General features: G+C 43.1%; 1 protein-coding gene across 1 annotated transcript; it reads left to right on the plus strand.

The window, feature by feature from the left end:
• Positions 1-15,893: 15,893 nt before the first annotated feature.
• On the plus strand, positions 15,894-16,466 carry LOC146882364 (uncharacterized). The gene has a single exon (XM_085667369.1). It carries the CDS (start codon positions 15,894-15,896, stop codon positions 16,464-16,466), a length of 573 nt encoding a protein of 190 aa, XP_085523495.1.
• Positions 16,467-17,474: the final 1,008 nt, after the last annotated feature.

The raw sequence follows: 17,474 nt of genomic DNA on the forward strand, positions 1-17,474 counted from the left end.
TCCAAAAATCCTAAAACTACTAGATCAACTTGTGTTTGATCCTTTACATGATTTTCATTGAAAATTTGATCAACTTTAGCTTCCCAATCAAGGAAGACTTTGGGATCACTTCCTCCATAGAACTTAGGAATCTTTGGAGTTTGCTTCTCTTGTGATGGGTTGCGCCTAGAATGCCCTCTTTTCCTAGCCTCTCTTTCTTGCTCTTTAGCTTCAAGCCTTTGAATGTGCTCTTGGATTCTTAGGTCACTTTGCTCCTTGTCTTTTCTTAATTGTTCAAAGGCCTCCTTCCTAGACAACTCCAAATCCCGAAGCAATCTCATCAATGTATTGTTTTTGTTTAGTGTAGGTGCATTTGATGAACTTGCCATGATTCCTACAACAAAAACACTCAAATCCGAGACAAAATAAATGGATTAGAGGTTAGACAACATGAAAACCGAGACCAAATCCAACCCAAAATGTAACCCAAGTGTTTAGATCACTCTCCCAAAGTAACAAGGCAAGGCTAGCACGCAAAATCCACCAAAGGAGTGAAGCAAACACTTTTAAAAACTTGTTCAAAACCTTTCAAATGCAAGACAAGTGATTCGGCCACAACATCCCAAGAGTTTCAAGAAAAGAAAATTACTAAGACAAAACAAAGAACACCTAGTGACAAGCAAGAAAAGCACAAAAACAAGGAAAGCTAAACTCTAAAGAAGAAAAGTTTGAGACAAAACTTTTAACAAGACTAAAACAAGAAAAGCACATTTTAAAGACTCTATGGAAAGCACTTGACAAGCATCTTCAAGTCTTAAATCATGCATACACCAAGAAAGATCATAACCAAGTTAAAGCATGGAACTAATTTGCCAATATCACCCACTTCTCAAGCATGAAACTAGTTGCATAACACTTAGTGAAAAACACACTTTTAGTTCACCAATGAGCAAGATTGCTCTCGGTTTTTAGACAATATTTGGTGCAAAAATTTTCTTCTTTTCACAACTAGTTTCATAAAATGGTGAGAAAGAGTTTTAGGTGGCTTGAACACTTAGTTCCTCAAGTTTTAGGCCAAAATCAATTTCATGGAGCATACATCAGGCAAGACATAAAGTGAAAGCAAGATTCAAATACTTGGAAAAACAAGAATAAGAAAACTTGAAGCTAACATATGACATATGACTCAAGCAAAAGTTAGGCACATTTAAAGACTCAAACATGTAGCTATCATGCATTTAAACTTTTGGAAATGAAGGTCAATGATTAAGCACACAAAGACATGTTATCTAACAACATTTAGGAGTAAGAAGAGTAACAAAAACAATAGCCAAAACTGCCCAACATAACCTGAAAAATGTTGATTCGCGGTGATCTCGGCAGCTCTGACCTTTGCTCACTATTTCAATCATAACTCTCTCCACAGAACTCCAAATGCATTGGTTCTTTTTTTGTTAAAAACTAGACTAACAGAGCTTTCTTTGGACATCAAGAACGTAATTTTTGGACCACTGAGCAGGTGCAGTTTAATCTTTTAAAATCGTGAACAGTTTCTGCCAGCATTGTTTTTATGTGGACCATTCAAAGATAGCTACACAAGACAAGGTTAGAACATGAAAACACCATATTCAAGGACAACCAAAGCTCTAGATACCAAATGATGAAGGATTATCTTGTTCCTTTTTAAGATTATTGAATATGGTGAGAGTTGATTAAGAAAGCTAAGGGAAATCCCCACTGGACATTAAGATAGCAAGCTATCTAGATGTGAAGGTTCCTTTCCAAGGTTCTAGAGAGGAGGAGAATGGATTGATGGGGAGTAAGAAATCAAAAGGAAAAACATATAATAGAAACAATATAAACCAAGAAGAGTAAAGAAACATAAAATGAAAAGCAAGCGAAATGGGAGGAATGGAGGATTCACGCCACTACAAGGCTAGGCTAGAAGAAGCCATGGCAACCTTGAAGATGAGTGGTGTATGCCGCCACTTGCCAAGGCAAGATAAGGCTTGAAAGAACTCCACTCCCTAAGGAGGAATGCTCTCACAAAAGGTTGAAACACAAAGTGTATAATTTCTCCAAAATGTTCAACCCTTTTACATGTCTAGGAGCACCCCTTATATAGAAGAGTTTAGGGGCCTCTAAGCAAATAAAAGATACCTAAGGATGTCTCTACAAAAAATGAGAGACAAAAGAGCTAGCTATGGTGTGTGCAAGGCTAATTTCGTTCTAGCACAAAAGGAGACAAAGAATGTGTCTCATATGTCTCCAAAAAGTGGCCAAAGAGTGCTAAAAACAAAGGAGACCAAAGGTACATAGGTACACTTGCTTCATGCCTTTTACTTTATGCTTTATGCCTTTGCTTTACTCTCTCTTCCACATCATTTATGCTCCCCAATCACCATGCGCCACCTAGCATTGATTTCTTACTCCTAATTAACCTACAAAGCAAATAAACATAAATTAGCATGTTGGCTTAAGTCAAGTCAACAATAGTCAATAAGTCAAACCTAGTCAAAGGTCAACAACTCAACTAAAATTGATTCAACTAAGTTAACTTTGGGAATCAAAAATAATAAACACAAATGAAAAGGGATGAAGGATTAGTGAACTTCCTTTCTAAACATGCTTAGTCTTCTTAAACATGTGCCTTCATCCTTGGTTGGGGTCAATCCTTCATCAGGAGGGGATGATGAGAAGCCTTGAGCCAAGGGACCTACAGCCATGGCTAGGAGAATACAAGAGGAATGGGCCTTAAATGCGCATGCAAGGCCCAAGATGAACTTCACATGGGCCAAGGAAGATGTGAAGACCTAGCCTAGGACATTTTGCTTGTAAATACTAGATTAGGATTTTATTTTGGGCTTTGTATTTTGGGCCCAGTAGAATAGGATTTTCTTTGGGCCATGTATTGGGCCTTAGAGGAAATTGGGCTTTAGAAGTAATTTTGGACCAAAAAGGGGAATTGGGCCAAATGGGCCAAGAGTAGTGTGTCTACTCTAGAAAAGCCTAGAAGCTTCTCAAACTTGCTCTCCAAGGATGAGAGTTAGCTTCCCATGGCAAGACAAGTGTGACTTGCTTAGGTGGCAAGTCACACCTCCCACATGCTCCTTTTTGGCTCCAAAATTCAACTTTCTAGACTCCTTTTTCCCTCCACTTTTTGGAGACCCCTTGGTCTCATTTTAGCCTATAAATAGAAGGCTTATGAGATGTATTTTTCAGCTTGAAATTGAGTAATGAATTGCTGCCCAAATTTGTGCACAAATCTCTTTTGAGCTCACCTTAGAGTAAACTCTTCTCTAGTTTACTCTAGTCTTCTTCCTTAGGAGTTGGCCTCACCTCTCTTAAGAATCCTTTCACCTACACCAAACCAAACACCTTAAGCTTCTTTCCTTCATGCTTCCGCATCCAACACCATCCATGGAGCCTCCATTCGTTTCGTGGTTCGATCTAGGTTGGAATGCTAATAAGCAAGAAATTTGAGAAATTTTTTAAAACAAGAAAACGGAAATAGATAAGAAGATGAAGTGGAAATTGATAGAAGTCACACTTCCAAGGATGGAAGATAAGCCTATGAGTTTAAACACACAAAGGAAGCAAGGACCTTTGATAAAACTCAAGGGTTCCTGAATCACACAAGAACATAGGAGAATCACTCTCACTAAGATAGAAGAGATAAAACTCTTATATTTTCTGAATAAAACTCAACTGGATTTCATTGATAAGAATGGTTTAGCTTATATAGGAGCTTTAACCCTCAGAATTACAAAAGACACATAATTTTCAGTTACAACGCCCTTGAAGCTATTAATGAACCACTCAAGTGAATAATGATCCACTATATAATTGCTTATTGTAATTGAATTCAAGGCAACCAAAAGTCATCCACAAGCATTCAACAAAGGCCCAATTCCCCTTTTTGGTCCAAAATTACTTCTAAAGCCCAATTTCCTCTAAAGCCCAATACATGGCCCAAAGAAAACCCTATTCTACTGGGCCCAAAATACAAAGCCCAAAATAAAATCCTAATCTAGTATTTACAAGCAAAATGTCCTAGGCTAGGTCTTCACATCTTTCTTGGCCCATGTGAAGTTCATCTTGGGCCTTGCATGTGCATTTAAGGCCCATTCCTCTTGTATTCTCCTAGCCATGGCTCTTGTAGGTCCCTTGGCACGAGGCATCTCATCATCCCCTCCCTCTTGAGAAGGATTTATCCTCAAATCTATAGTCTCTGCCTCATCATCTGTCCCACTTGCAAAAGGTATTAAGTCAGCAACATTAAAGGTGGCATGCACATCATAGCCTTCAGGCAACTCTAGCCTATACGCATTATCATTTACTCTTTTCAGCACTTTAAAGGGACCATCACTTCGAGGACTAAGTTTAGACTTCCTTTGCTTAGGAAATCTATCTTTTCTAAGGTGTAGCCACACCCAATCCCCTTCTTCAAAAATCATTTCCCTCTTCCCCTTATTGTTGTACTTAGCATACCTCTCTGTTTGTTGCTGGATTTGGGTTTTAATCTTTTCATGCATTTTTTTAACAAAATCAGATTTTGCCACCCCTTGTTTATGAATAAAATCAAAAGATGTAGGAACTGGTAGCAAGTCCATGGGAGTGAGAGGATTAAAGCCATAAACAGCTTCAAATGGAGAGATTTTAGTAGTCCTATGAACTACTCTATTGTAGGCAAACTCAGTATGGGGAAGGCATTCATCCCAAGATTTGTGGTTCCCTTTCAAATTTGCCCTGAACATAGTAGACAGAGACCTATTAACAACTTCAGTTTGCCCATCAGTTTGTGGGTGACATGAAGTAGAGAATTAAGCTTAGTTCCTAACCTTAACCAAAGTGTTTTCCAAAAGTGGCTAAGGAACTTGGTGTCTCCATTAGAAACTAAGGTACGGGGTATACCATGAAGCTCGACCACATCTCTAAAGAAAAGCCTAGCAATGTTGCTAGCATCATCCACTTTGTGGCAGGGTATAAAGTGTGTCATTTTGCTAAAACGATCTACCACCACAAAAATGGAATCAAAACCCCTTTGTGTTCTTGGGAGTCCTAAGACAAAATCCATACTTATATCTTCCCAAGGGGCTGAAGCAACAGGCAAGGGGGTGTATAATCCATGAGGCATTGTTTTAGACTTAGATTGTAAGCATGAAATACATCTATTACAATGCCTTTGGACATCCTTCCTCATATGGGGCCAAAAGAATTTCTCTTTTAAAAGACCTAGGGTTTTTTCGACCCCAAAATGACCCATTAATCCCCCTTCATGTGTTTCTTGAACAAGGAGTTTTCTCTGTGAACCTTGGGGAATACAGATTTTTCCTTCTTTAAACAAATACCCCTCATTCACATAAAAACCTCCTTGAGGTCTTTCCATACATTCAGCATAAGTAGAGGAAAACTCAGAATCTTGATTATACATTTCTGGAATGTGATCAAATCCAAGAATTTGGGCTCCCAATTTTGAAAACAAGGTGTGCCTTCTAGACAAGGCATCAACCACCACATTACTTTTGCCCTTCTTGAACTTTATCACATAAGGAAATTGTTCCAAGAATTCCATCCACTTAGCATGTCTTTTATTCAGCTTATGTTGGCCCTTCAAATATTTTAGCGACTCATGGTCACTATGAATGACAAACTCTTTGGACACAAGGTAGTGTTCCCAAGTTTGAAGGGCCCTAACTAAGGCATACAATTCCTTATCATAGGTGGGATAGTTGAGGGAGGCACCATGAAGTTTTTCACTGAAATAAGTAATTGGGTGCCCTCCTTGCAACAACACAGCACCTATTCCTACACCAGATGCATCACACTCTAGCTCAAAGGTTTTTGAAAAGTTTGGTAAAGCTAGAATGGATGCATTGGTGAGATTTTCCTTGAGTTGTTGAAAAGTAGACTCTTGTTTTTCACCCCAATTAAAAGATACATCTTTCTTGACAAGTTCATTGAGGGGTGAAGCCAAAGTAGAGAAGTTAGGAACAAACCTCCTATAAAAGCTTGCCAAACCACGGAAGCTCCTAACCTCTCCAACATTTTTAGGAGTAGGCCATTCTTGGATGGCCTTTATTTTTGTAGGGTCAACGGTGACCCCATTTTTGTTCACAACAAAACCTAAGAAAACTACACTATCTACACAGAAAGTACATTTCTCTTTATTAGCAAACAAACTATTTACCCTAAGGATGGTAAGGACAGACCTCAGATGGTCTATGTGCTCATGCAAGCTCTTGCTATAAGTCAAGATATCATCAAAATTGACAACCACAAACTTTCCTATGCACTCTCTAAGGACATGGTTCATTAGCCTCATGAATGTGCTAGGTGCATTAGTAAGCCCAAAGGGCATCCCCAACCACTCATATAGTCCAAATTTGGTCTTAAAAGCGATTTTCCACTCATCACCTTCTTTGATTCTTATTTGGTGATAACCACTCTTTAGATCAATTTTAGAAAACATGAGGGACCCATGCAACTCATCAAGCATGTCATCAAGCCTAGGGATTGGATGCCTATATTTAATGGTGATGTTATTTATGGCTCTACAATCACAGCACATTCTCCATTTCCCATCCTTTTTAGGTACTAACAAAACAAGCACAGCACAAGGGCTAAGGCTCTTTTGAACCCAACCCTTCTCCAACAACTCTTGGACTTGAGACTCTATCTCCTTTGTTTCTTGAGGATTTGTCCTATAGGTTGGTCTATTTGGTAGACTAGCCCCAGGCACTAAATCTATTTGATGTTCAATTCCTCTAAAGGGAGGAAGCCCAATAGGCCCTTCCTTAGGGAATATATCCTCAAACTCTTTCAAAAGATTTTCAATTTTAGGAGGTAGATTCTTAAGCTCAAGAGTTGTGGCAGTACATGTGAGTGTTCCTTTACACAACAAGAGGCATGAAGGTTGTTCATCATTGAGAACTTGGTTCAAAGATTTTATAGTCAAAATGTTCTCATGTTGAATGACCTTGGGAGAAGGAACACCGATCTCTCCCACCTCAGATTCATCTTTAGTTACTTTTTTGGGAGAGAGGGAGGACTTTTTTTTTATCCTCTTTTCTCTCCTTTTCCAACTTCTTTCTCATTTTGATTTGATCCTCTACCACTTGGGATGGTGATAAAGGATGCAAGACAAATTTTCTATCCTTGTGAGTGAAGGTGATTTCATTGGTAAGACCATTATGCATGGTTTTCTTGTCAAATTGCCAAGGTCTTCCCAGTAAAACATGGCAAGCTTCCATAGGTACTACATCACATAGCACACTATCTTCATATTTCCCTGTGGATAAGTTGACCTTTACTTGATGTTGGACTGTCAAATCCCCACTTTCATTAGGCCAATGCAATTTGTAAGGTTTTGGATGGGGAATGATAGTCAAAGCCAACTTATCAACCAACCTTGTACTACAACAATTACAACATGAACCACTATCAACAATGAGAGAACAAATGTTTTCTAAAATTTTACATCTTGTATGAAAGATGTTCTCTCTTTGTGTTGGCTCTTTTGGAATGGGTTGGTTGCTAAGAAGTCTTCTAATCATTAGAAGGTCTCCTTCACAAGGATAGGAAATTTCCTTAGACTCATCATTAGACTCCTCACTAGAAGTCTCACTCTCACTTTCTTGCTCATCTTGGCTACTATAGTGGTCAACACCCCTTAAGATCATGGTCTTTTAGGTGGGGCATTGAGATGCAACATGACCTCTACCAAGACACTTGAAACATTTGATTTCACTAGTGCGAGTGTGTGAAGATGTGCCTTCCCTTGGTTTCTCCTTTTCCTTGAAACTTTTGGAGGGTTCCTCTTTGACTTGCTTACCCTCCCTCTTGAATTCTTTCTTTGTATAAGAGTTAGAGTAGTAATTTCGAAAATTTTTCCTTAGAATTTGTTGCTCTACCTTTATGCAAAGTTGAACCAAGTCATTTAAGTCTTGGTAGGGCAACTATTCTACTCTATCTCTTATCTCAAGACTTAAGCCACTAAGAAATCTTGCAATGGTGGTATCCTCGAACTCCCTAATCCCAGCCCTCATCATATATAACTCCATCTTTTGTCTATATTCTTCCACTTTCATTTTATTTTGATGGAGTCTTTGGAGCTTATCCATTAGCTCTCTATGATAATAGGAGGGAATATGTCTTTTCCTAAGGGCTCCTTTGAGGTCATTCCAATATTTGACCTCGGGACTTTGATTGATTCTCCTATCGCTTTCGAGGGCAGTCCACCAATACATAGCATTGCCCTGGAAGCTAAGGGTAGCTAAGGGTACTTTCCTCTCCTCACTTATTTGATGGCAAGCAAAGAGTTGCTCAACCTTCATTTCCCAATCAAGATAAGCTTCAACATCATCTTTCCCATAAAAGTGAGGGAGGTCTATTCTAATGGCTCTTGGTTCCCTAGGCTCTCTTCTTTCTCTTCTTAGAGGAGGAGGAGGTTGATAGAAGTTGTCAACTAGTCTATTATCTTCTTCATAATGTGTGACTAGTGTTGGAGTGTGGGAGTACAAATGTTGACTCCTATTACTCATCCTCTCATGCAACCTTTCCATATTTCTTGTTCCCCTCCTCTCTTCATCTAAAAGTTGATGAAACCTATCTCTTTCTTGTTTTTCCCTTTCCCTTGCAATTATTTCATCTTCCTTCCAACGTAGTAGTGCTCTCAAATCAAAGGCAATTTGTTTCAAACTTATTTCTTCTTCATTTGAAGCACTCATACATTGAGAAGGAGGTTGAGACATTTTTTTTAGAAGACTTTGGTCTTTAAAAGAAGAAGTAGATAGCAAAAGCTTTTAGTTCTCCTTCAGGAAAGAGAGGTGAATCACTTGGATTGCTTACATACCAAGTCTTTCCTAGCCAAGGGAACTTGAAACTTTTGTACAAAATTTCTTAAATGAAATTAATTCAAAGACTAAGTTGACACACACTAAACTATCAAACAAGAAAATTAAAAACAAGAAAGATTATAAGCTATATGCGGCCTAAGTTTTGGTAGAAGTAGAAGGCACTTGGAACCTTCAAACTTCACCACTAAAAGCGCTTCACTAATGTATAGAAGAGGTTCTAGTTAGGAGATGGGATTGAGTACCTAAGACTCCCCCAAGACACCTAACTAGGCCATGAACACAAGAAGGAAAGCATTACAATTTTACAACTCAATTTGAATACAATCAAAGTGCACAAAATGTAAAAGGTCTTCTTGGCTTTGTCTTCTTGGCTTGGTCCTCACAAGTGTTTCACTCTTGCACTTCCTCTTGATCTCACCAAAGAGGATTCTCTTTCGGGACTAGGTACTCCACCTCCTAGGATGCTACCTTAGGAAAATTAGATCACCTCCAAATAGAAGTATGCACCAAATATAGAAACCAAACCAAAAGAGGTCAAGAAATAAAGCAAGAAAAGCACAAAATTATAATTGCTAAACCAAAAGTGAATAATGCCATGACAAACTCAAAGGATTACCAAACACATGACAAACTAGAAATAAGGTAAAGAAACAAGATAAGCACTCAAATGAATTACCTAATGAATGGCACTAGAATGGATGAAAAACAACCAAAATAAGCTAGAAAACTGCACTGAATTTGATTTTTCACTCACTGCCAGTCCAAAAACGTGAATTCAGGCCTCTGCTTCAGATATTTTTCATTTTTTCATTTCTCAACATTTTTCAATGATTCTTTTTTTCACTTTTTTGTCTATGTCGTAGCTAAAAGTGGCAAAAATTAGATTTGGATTTGCACTGACCAATTGTTTATGATAAATCAAATACAAACAGTGTGCAGTCAGACAGAAACTGGAACAATAGTAAAATGCAACAAAATAATGCTCTCAAACTCAAGTGATGGTAGTAATTCTAGTGTACTTCTTTTGCCACTTTCTTGTGATCTTTTCTTTTGATTCTTTTTGGCACTTGCTTGTATTCTTTTAATGGAAACAAAAAGCACAAAGGAGAAGGAAACTTAAAGGAATCAAAAGAAGATCATGAAACACAATGAAACACAACGGAAATTGACTCTAAGACATTGCTAAGATCTAAATAGCAATCTGAACTCAAAAACAGAAATGAAAAAGCACCAAAGCACAGATAATTGAAAGGAAATTTAGTGTGGTTTATGGTGATTTTAAGCAAGCACAAGGAAAATTCCTACTGGACATTAAGATAACTAAGGTTATCTAGATGTGAAGGTTCATTTCTAAGGCTCAAAGAGAGAAGAGAGTGTTAATTTTTAAGGATTAAAAACTGCACTCAAATCTGAAAAAAAATTCAACAGCACATCACCAACAAATTCAAAGAAAATTAAAAGCTAAACAAGGAATTAATGACATATATGGACTAAACATGACTGTCCCAATCACACCTCAGGCGCACGTGACACAACCTAACCGAGGTCACTTCCCCAAGATCGTCAGCGGTATGCGGCCAACCAAACTCCCCAGGCCGAGAGCTGAGCCCCGCTTACTAAGAACACCTTCAAGGCCCACAGATGTTAGCGGTGCATGACCACCAACCAAACTCCCTAAGCCGAGGGCCGAGCCTACGACCAGTAAGGATAAGGGCGCCCCAGAGACAAGGATGTCAGCGGTACACGGCCTTTATCAAACTCCCCAGGCCGAGTACTAATCTCCACACACCAAGACACCTAAAACCTGACGGCCCCCAGTCAGCGGCAGCCTGAGCTAACCAAAGTAGCCCCAAGTGACCAACCCCTCAGATCCGCATGGCCGAATATCGAGCCCCCCTTTACTAAGAAGAAACTTATCACCCATACCCGTAACCTATACTCATTGCATAACAACCCTCAAGGGCTTGTTGGTATTTTCACCCCATACCAGTAAACCCCAAGAAAGGTAAATAGGTGTGTGGGCCTCCAAAGCCCATTGTAAGTAGGACCCACAAGTAAAATAGTATATATAGCACGTTATCCCATGCATCGATTACGCATTGATATATTCTCTGAAAATCCTGACATCACCAGTGCTAACTTAGGCATCGGAGTGTCTTTTGCAGGTCCCCTACGCTGCCCTTTATATTTGACCGAAGTGAAGGAAGGCAACCAGAGACCGGATATCTAGATACCTCAACGGATTTGTGGACTACAGCTTGGCCCTATAAGAACAATTGGCACCCACCGTGGGGCCGACAAGTATTTCGCAGATCTTGGCGGTAACTCCCGAGGTAATGGTATCCACAAGAAGCAGAGTAGCTGAAGTTCCTATCGTAGCACCAAATGCAGAAGCTGGGGACCGCGGCTCCGCGTCAGAAATATCACGCATTCTGGAGGCCCAGGCCCGCATGCAGCAAGAATTCACAGAGTATAAGAAGAGAAACGCAGATGAAATGCAGGCTCTACGAGAAGAGAACTCCCGCCTTCGAAGGAGGATCGAGGGAGACAAGGTAACAGCGGAGCCCCACCCCACGCACTCTCGGGTGGAGGTCCCTCCTACCGAAGACGAGAGCGAATATAGACCCACTGGCAACACTATGGGTGGAAACTACAGCTCCCTGGCCTCCAGAGGAAACCGCCGTCATCCCTTCGTGGATGGCATCACTGAAACCCCCTTACCCCATAAATGGAAGGCACCTACCGTCACTTACGATGGCTCGACCGACCCGGATGAGTTCGTATCCATTTACACGAACCAAATTAGCTTATACTCCCCAAACGATGCCGTCCTGTGCAAGTCATTTTCGGTGGCGCTCAGAGGATCTGCATTGGAATGGTTCATGAGCTTGCCACCCTACACCATTGATTCTTTCACCACGTTAACGACAGCCTTCACCACCCAGTTTGACACCAGTCGGCGCCACGACCTCACAACAATCGCCCTCCTCAATCTCCGACAGGAGGAGGGAGAGCCGCTCCGGGTCTTCATAGATAGATTCGGGGCCATCGCCATGAAGATCAAGGACCTAACCCCCAACCTAATCTTAACCTACATGATGACTTCCCTTAGACCAGGACCATTCGCCGATGAGCTAGCCATGCGCCCGCCTCTAGGGATGCAAGAGCTCAGGAAGAGGGCGGCCATGTTCATCAGGGTCGAAGACATGCGACGGTATCAGGACAACATCTAGTCGGCCCCAACCCAAACGGAAGCTAAGAGGCCCGCGAGAGAGCTAGTATCGCGTGAGCCAAATCGCCCAAGAGAGCGGAAGTAGTCCAAGTTCACCAGTTACGCACCTCTAAACACCACCAACTCCCGTATCCTGGATGAGGTCTTGCTGGGGGCATTAATCCCACCACCCCGAAAATTTCAAAATCCACCCAACGCAAACATGAGCAGGTTCTGCCGGTATCACCGCAACAACGGGCACACAACTGAAGAGTGTGAAACGTTGTGAGATAAAATAGAGGAGCTGATACGCGCTGGTCACCTAAGGCATTACATACGAGGTGAGGAAGGAGGATCCCGACCCCGTCACGACAAATCTGACTGTAGGAGCTTTGAGCGAAGGGACGAAAGAAGACCTGAGCGTAGAGAGCCGCAGAGAGAACCAAGGAGAAACCAGAATGGCGAACATAGGGCGGTGAACCAACAGGAAAGACGGCCCGACGACAGACCCCCCCTAAGAGGAACGATCAACACCATATCCGGCGGTTTCGCTGGTGGAGGATGCTCATCTTCTTCAAGAAAGAGACACTTGAGAGCCATCCAATCTGTGCATGCCATAGCCAACAGACCACAAAGGAGAATGCCCCCCATCACATTCACGGACCTGGACTTCACAGGAACTGATCCAAACCAAGATGACCCGATGGTCATAACTGTCGAACTCCAAAATTTCGCGGTAAAGAAGGTACTAGTCGACCAAGGGAGTTCGGTAGACATACTGTATTGGAAGACCTTCCGAAAGTTGTAGATACCCCTGGAAGCTTTGACACCATACGATGACCCCATATACGGATTCGCCGACGAAAGAGTTCCGACCAAAGGTTACGTTGACTTGCATACAACCTTTGACGAGGAAAAGGGAGTTAGAACCATACTGATCCGCTACCTGGTCGTCGACGCCCACACCTCATACAATGTGCTACTAGGGCGCCCCTCCCTGAACGCAATAGGAGCAATAGTATCCACCCACACTTGGCTATGAAATTTCCCTTGCCATCAGGAGATATCCTCACAGTGCATGGCGACCAAAAGGCAGCCAGGGAACGCTACATGGCCAGCCTAAAGTTGCCCCAGCCCCCCCTCACGGCTCACAACATAGAAACCACTCCCGAAGGAGCTCTCCTGGTTGGAGACGAGCTCGACCCAGAATCAATTCTGATTCTCGTGTGGAGCCAATAGGAGAAACAAGGCAGTTTCCCCTGACTCGCCCAGACCGCTTCCTCCAAGTTGGCACGTCACACCAAGGTGAACACGCGCAGCAAATAGAAAAGGTACTCCTCGACAATGCTGATCTATTCGCATGGACAGTTGTGGACCTCCCCGCGGTCCATCCCAGGATAGCTTCCCACAAGTTATCCATTTTCAAAGAAGCCAAACCTGTCTCCCAGAAAAAACGCAGACTGGGAGAAGAGCGGAGGCAGGCCGCCAAGGCAGAAGTAGAGAAGCTAAGACTGGCCGGGTTTGTGGGCGAAGCCCGCTACACAACGTGGTTAGCCAATGTCGTTCTGGTCAAGAAACCTAACGGGAAGTGGCGAATGTGCGTCGACTACACTAACCTCAACAAGGCTTGCCCCAGAGACGGTTACCCCCTCCCTAGCATAGATCGACTCGTGGATGGAGCAGCAGGGCATGCATTGCTGAGTTTCTTAGACGCATATTCCGGGTATAACCAGATACCAATGGCCGAGGAGGACAAATTAAAGACTGCTTTCATCACCGAGGAAGCCAACCTCTTTTACAAAGTCATGCCCTTTGGCTTAAAGAACGCAGGAGCGACGTATCAACGTTTAATGGACAGGGTTTTCGAACCCCTCCTGGGAAAAAGCGTCGAGGTATATGTGGACGACATAGTGGTAAAATCCCCCGACCCAGTGCAACATTCGTCTGACTTGGCAGACGTCTTCGAGGCAATCTGAGCATACAACTTAAGGCTAAACCCAGAAAAATGCACCTTTGGCGTCAACGGTGGCAAATTCCTAGGTTTTATGCTCACACAGAGGGGAATCGAAGCCAACTCGGAAAAATGTCAAGCAATCATCAATATGAGAAGCCCGGTCACTATTAAAGAAGTTCAACGCCTGGTAGGCAGGCTAACGGCAATATCCCGCTTCCTTCCTAAGCTCGCGGAGAAAACCGGACCAATGATCAAGTTACTCAGAAAGTCAACAAAGTTCGTATGGGACGACACCTGCCAGCAAAACTTTGACCAGTTAAAGCAACTACTAACCACCCCACCAATCTTAAGCAAACCCATCCCTGACGTACCCCTGGTAGTTTATATTTCAGCATCCGACAGCGTCGTCAGCGCAGCGATTGTCCAAGAAATCGATAACCAACAACAGCCCATTTACTTCGTCAACCGCGTGCTGCAAGACCCAGAGACGCGCTATCAAATTGTAGAAAGAGTCGCCCTATCACTTGTCACAACAGCAAGAAGACTTAGACCATACTTTCAAAGTCATCCGATAATCGTAAGAACCGACTGCCCAATGCAGAAGATCTTACAAAAGCCCGATTTGGTCGGTCGTTTGTCGGCATGGTCGATCGAACTATCAGAATTCAGCATCCAGTATGAACCGCGCGGCGCGATCAAGGCCCAATGCCTGGGAGACTTTGCCAATGACTTGCAAAGTTATACAGCCATCCAGAGCACATGGTGGACCATGAACGTGGATGGTTCGTCCAACCCGCAAGGAGCAGGTGCAGGCGTCGTACTGGAAGGACCAGGCAACATCCTCATTGAACAATCCTTACAGTTCAAGTTCAAAACATCCAACAACCAAGCAGAGTACGAGGCGATCATCGCTGGCCTTCACCTGTCCAAAGAAGTTGGAGCAAAGCGACTCATATGCAAAACTGACTCCCGTCTAACCGTAGGCCACCTAACAGGCGAGTACCAAGTAAAGGACCCCCTGATGGCGCAATACTACCACATAGTCACCGATATGATCAGCTACTTCGAGGACTTCAAGATCGAACACGTACCAAGGGCAGATAACGCCAGGGCGGACCTCCTATCCAAACTCGCCAGCACAAAGAAAAAAGGCAAATACAAGTCACTCTTGCAACAAACCTTGGAGGCACCATCCACCGAATGTGAGCCCCAATGCATACAAATCACAACACGCGACACCTGGATGGACCCCTTCATCCAATACTTACAGAGCGGGACTATACCTGAAGAGGAGGAAAAGGGTTGGACAAGAAAAGCGGCACGTTACACGCTGGTTGGAGGGGAACTCTTTTGAAGAGGCTTCAGCACCCCGCTTTTGAAATGTATCACCGCTGAAAAGGCCGATTACGTCATGCGAGAAATACATGAAGGCACGTGCGGATACCACTCCAGCCCAAAAACTATGGCAGCTCGTATACTACGCGCGGGATACTTCTGGCCAACGATGACTGAAGATTGTACCGCGTACACACAGAAATGCATGCCATGTCAAAAGCACGGCCCGGTGTCACACCTCCATCATGAAGAGCTGCACCACATCTATTCCCCATGGCCATTCTCCAAATGGGGAATCGACATAATCGGGCCGTTCACACCCGGGAAAGGGCAAGTCAAATTCCTCCTAGTGGGCGTAGACTATTTCTCCAAATGGATCGAGGCCGAACCATTGGCAACAATAACAGCAAATCAAATACAAAAGTTCGTATGGAAAAATATAATTTGTAGATACGGTATTCCCCACACAATAATAACAGACAACGGTCGGTAGCTCATCGATCGAGGATTAGCAGAATTCTACCGCAACCTTAAAATCAAGCACATAACCAGCTCCATGGAACACCCACAAACAAACGGCCAAGCTGAAGCAGCCAACAAAGTCATTCTGGGCCAATTAAAAAAGCGCCTTGACAACGCTAAGGGAAGATGGCCGGAAGAACTGCTCGATATACTCTGGGCATATCGATGCACACCACAATCGTCAACCCGCGAAACACCCTACAGCCTGGTCTATGGCACAGACTCTTTGATACCCGTCGAGATAGGCGAGCCGTTAGTAAGGCAAGAGCACCACAACCCGGAGGTCAATGAAGCACACATGCACACCCACCTAGACTTGCTCCAAGAGAAAAGAGAGAAGGCCAGCATCCGGGACATGGCCACCAAGCTCAGAGCGGCAAGGAAATATAACTCTAAGCTAGCACCGAGATCATTCCACAGAGGTGACCTGGTATGGAGAATGGCAAGCAAGGCACGCAAACACGACGGAAAGCTCTCCGCTAACTGGGAAGGACCATACCGAGTCCTACAGGAAGTGGGTAAAGGCGCCTATCGACTCGAGCGCCTATCTGGTGAACCCATACCCAACACATGGAACGTCTCCCACCTGAAGTTTTATTTCAGTTGAACGCATCTTTTCTTTTCCTTTCATGTAACCGGATGTACTCTTTCCTACCCTGGCATTTTTCCCAAAGAGGGTTTTGGCCAGGAAGGTTTTAACGAGGCATCCATCTTTTTCCCATTTTAATGATACAATGTAGTTACACAACCATGTCCACGATTATTAAACTCCTGGCCACTCCACGCGTGGCTAATCGAACTGGAAAAACTGCTAAATTCCCATCCACTTAAACTAAGTGTCAATGGTTGAAACGTCACGCGTAATTCCCAACCACTAACCTAAGTGTCGTTGGTCGAAACATCAAAACGCTAATTCCCAACCACTAACCTAAGTGTCGTTGGTCGAAACATCAAAACACTAATTCCCAACCACTAACCTAGGTGCCGTTGGTCGAAACATCAAAACACTAACTCCCAGCCACTAACCCTTGTACCACTGGTCGAGCAATCACAAATCCCCCAGCCACTCACCATCAGCCAAGCCCAAGGCATGACACCAGCTGCCAACACACAATTAAAGTAACGAACACGCGAATCAATAACGAACTACCTAAAATGTCATCGCAACCGGCACATACATTCACAACAAAATAGCTCGACTCACCAAAGTTACAAGAAACAATTAAGCTCCACGCACTGCAAGAAAGATAACAAGAAACGCGAACTTGTATTAACTTTGCAAACAACCATGGCAAACAGCCATTACAAACAAGTAAATCTAGCAAAACCAAAGACGGCGACCTCGCCCCAAATCATCTTGTACATTAAAAACAAAAAACATAGTCGGCGACCTCGCCCCAATTACAAAAAACACACGCCCTAAAGTGTCCAAAGGCGGGCACCAAGCAACACCACCTAATCACCCTCATTAGCAGCCCCCTCATCACATTCAGCCCCCCCTAGCAGCTCTTCCCCCGCCCCCTCTTCATCTCCGCCATCCTCCCCTGGAACCTCAATCTCCACATTCGGCGGGGTTGTGGCCAACGTCCCTTCTTCCCCTACCACATCCGCTTCA

Source organism: Vigna unguiculata, chromosome 10, assembly GCF_037176805.1.
Source record: "Vigna unguiculata cultivar grain cowpea cultivar isolate G323 ecotype 2 chromosome 10, ASM3717680v1, whole genome shotgun sequence".
In the NCBI taxonomy this organism is placed as follows: Eukaryota; Viridiplantae; Streptophyta; class Magnoliopsida; order Fabales; family Fabaceae; genus Vigna; species Vigna unguiculata.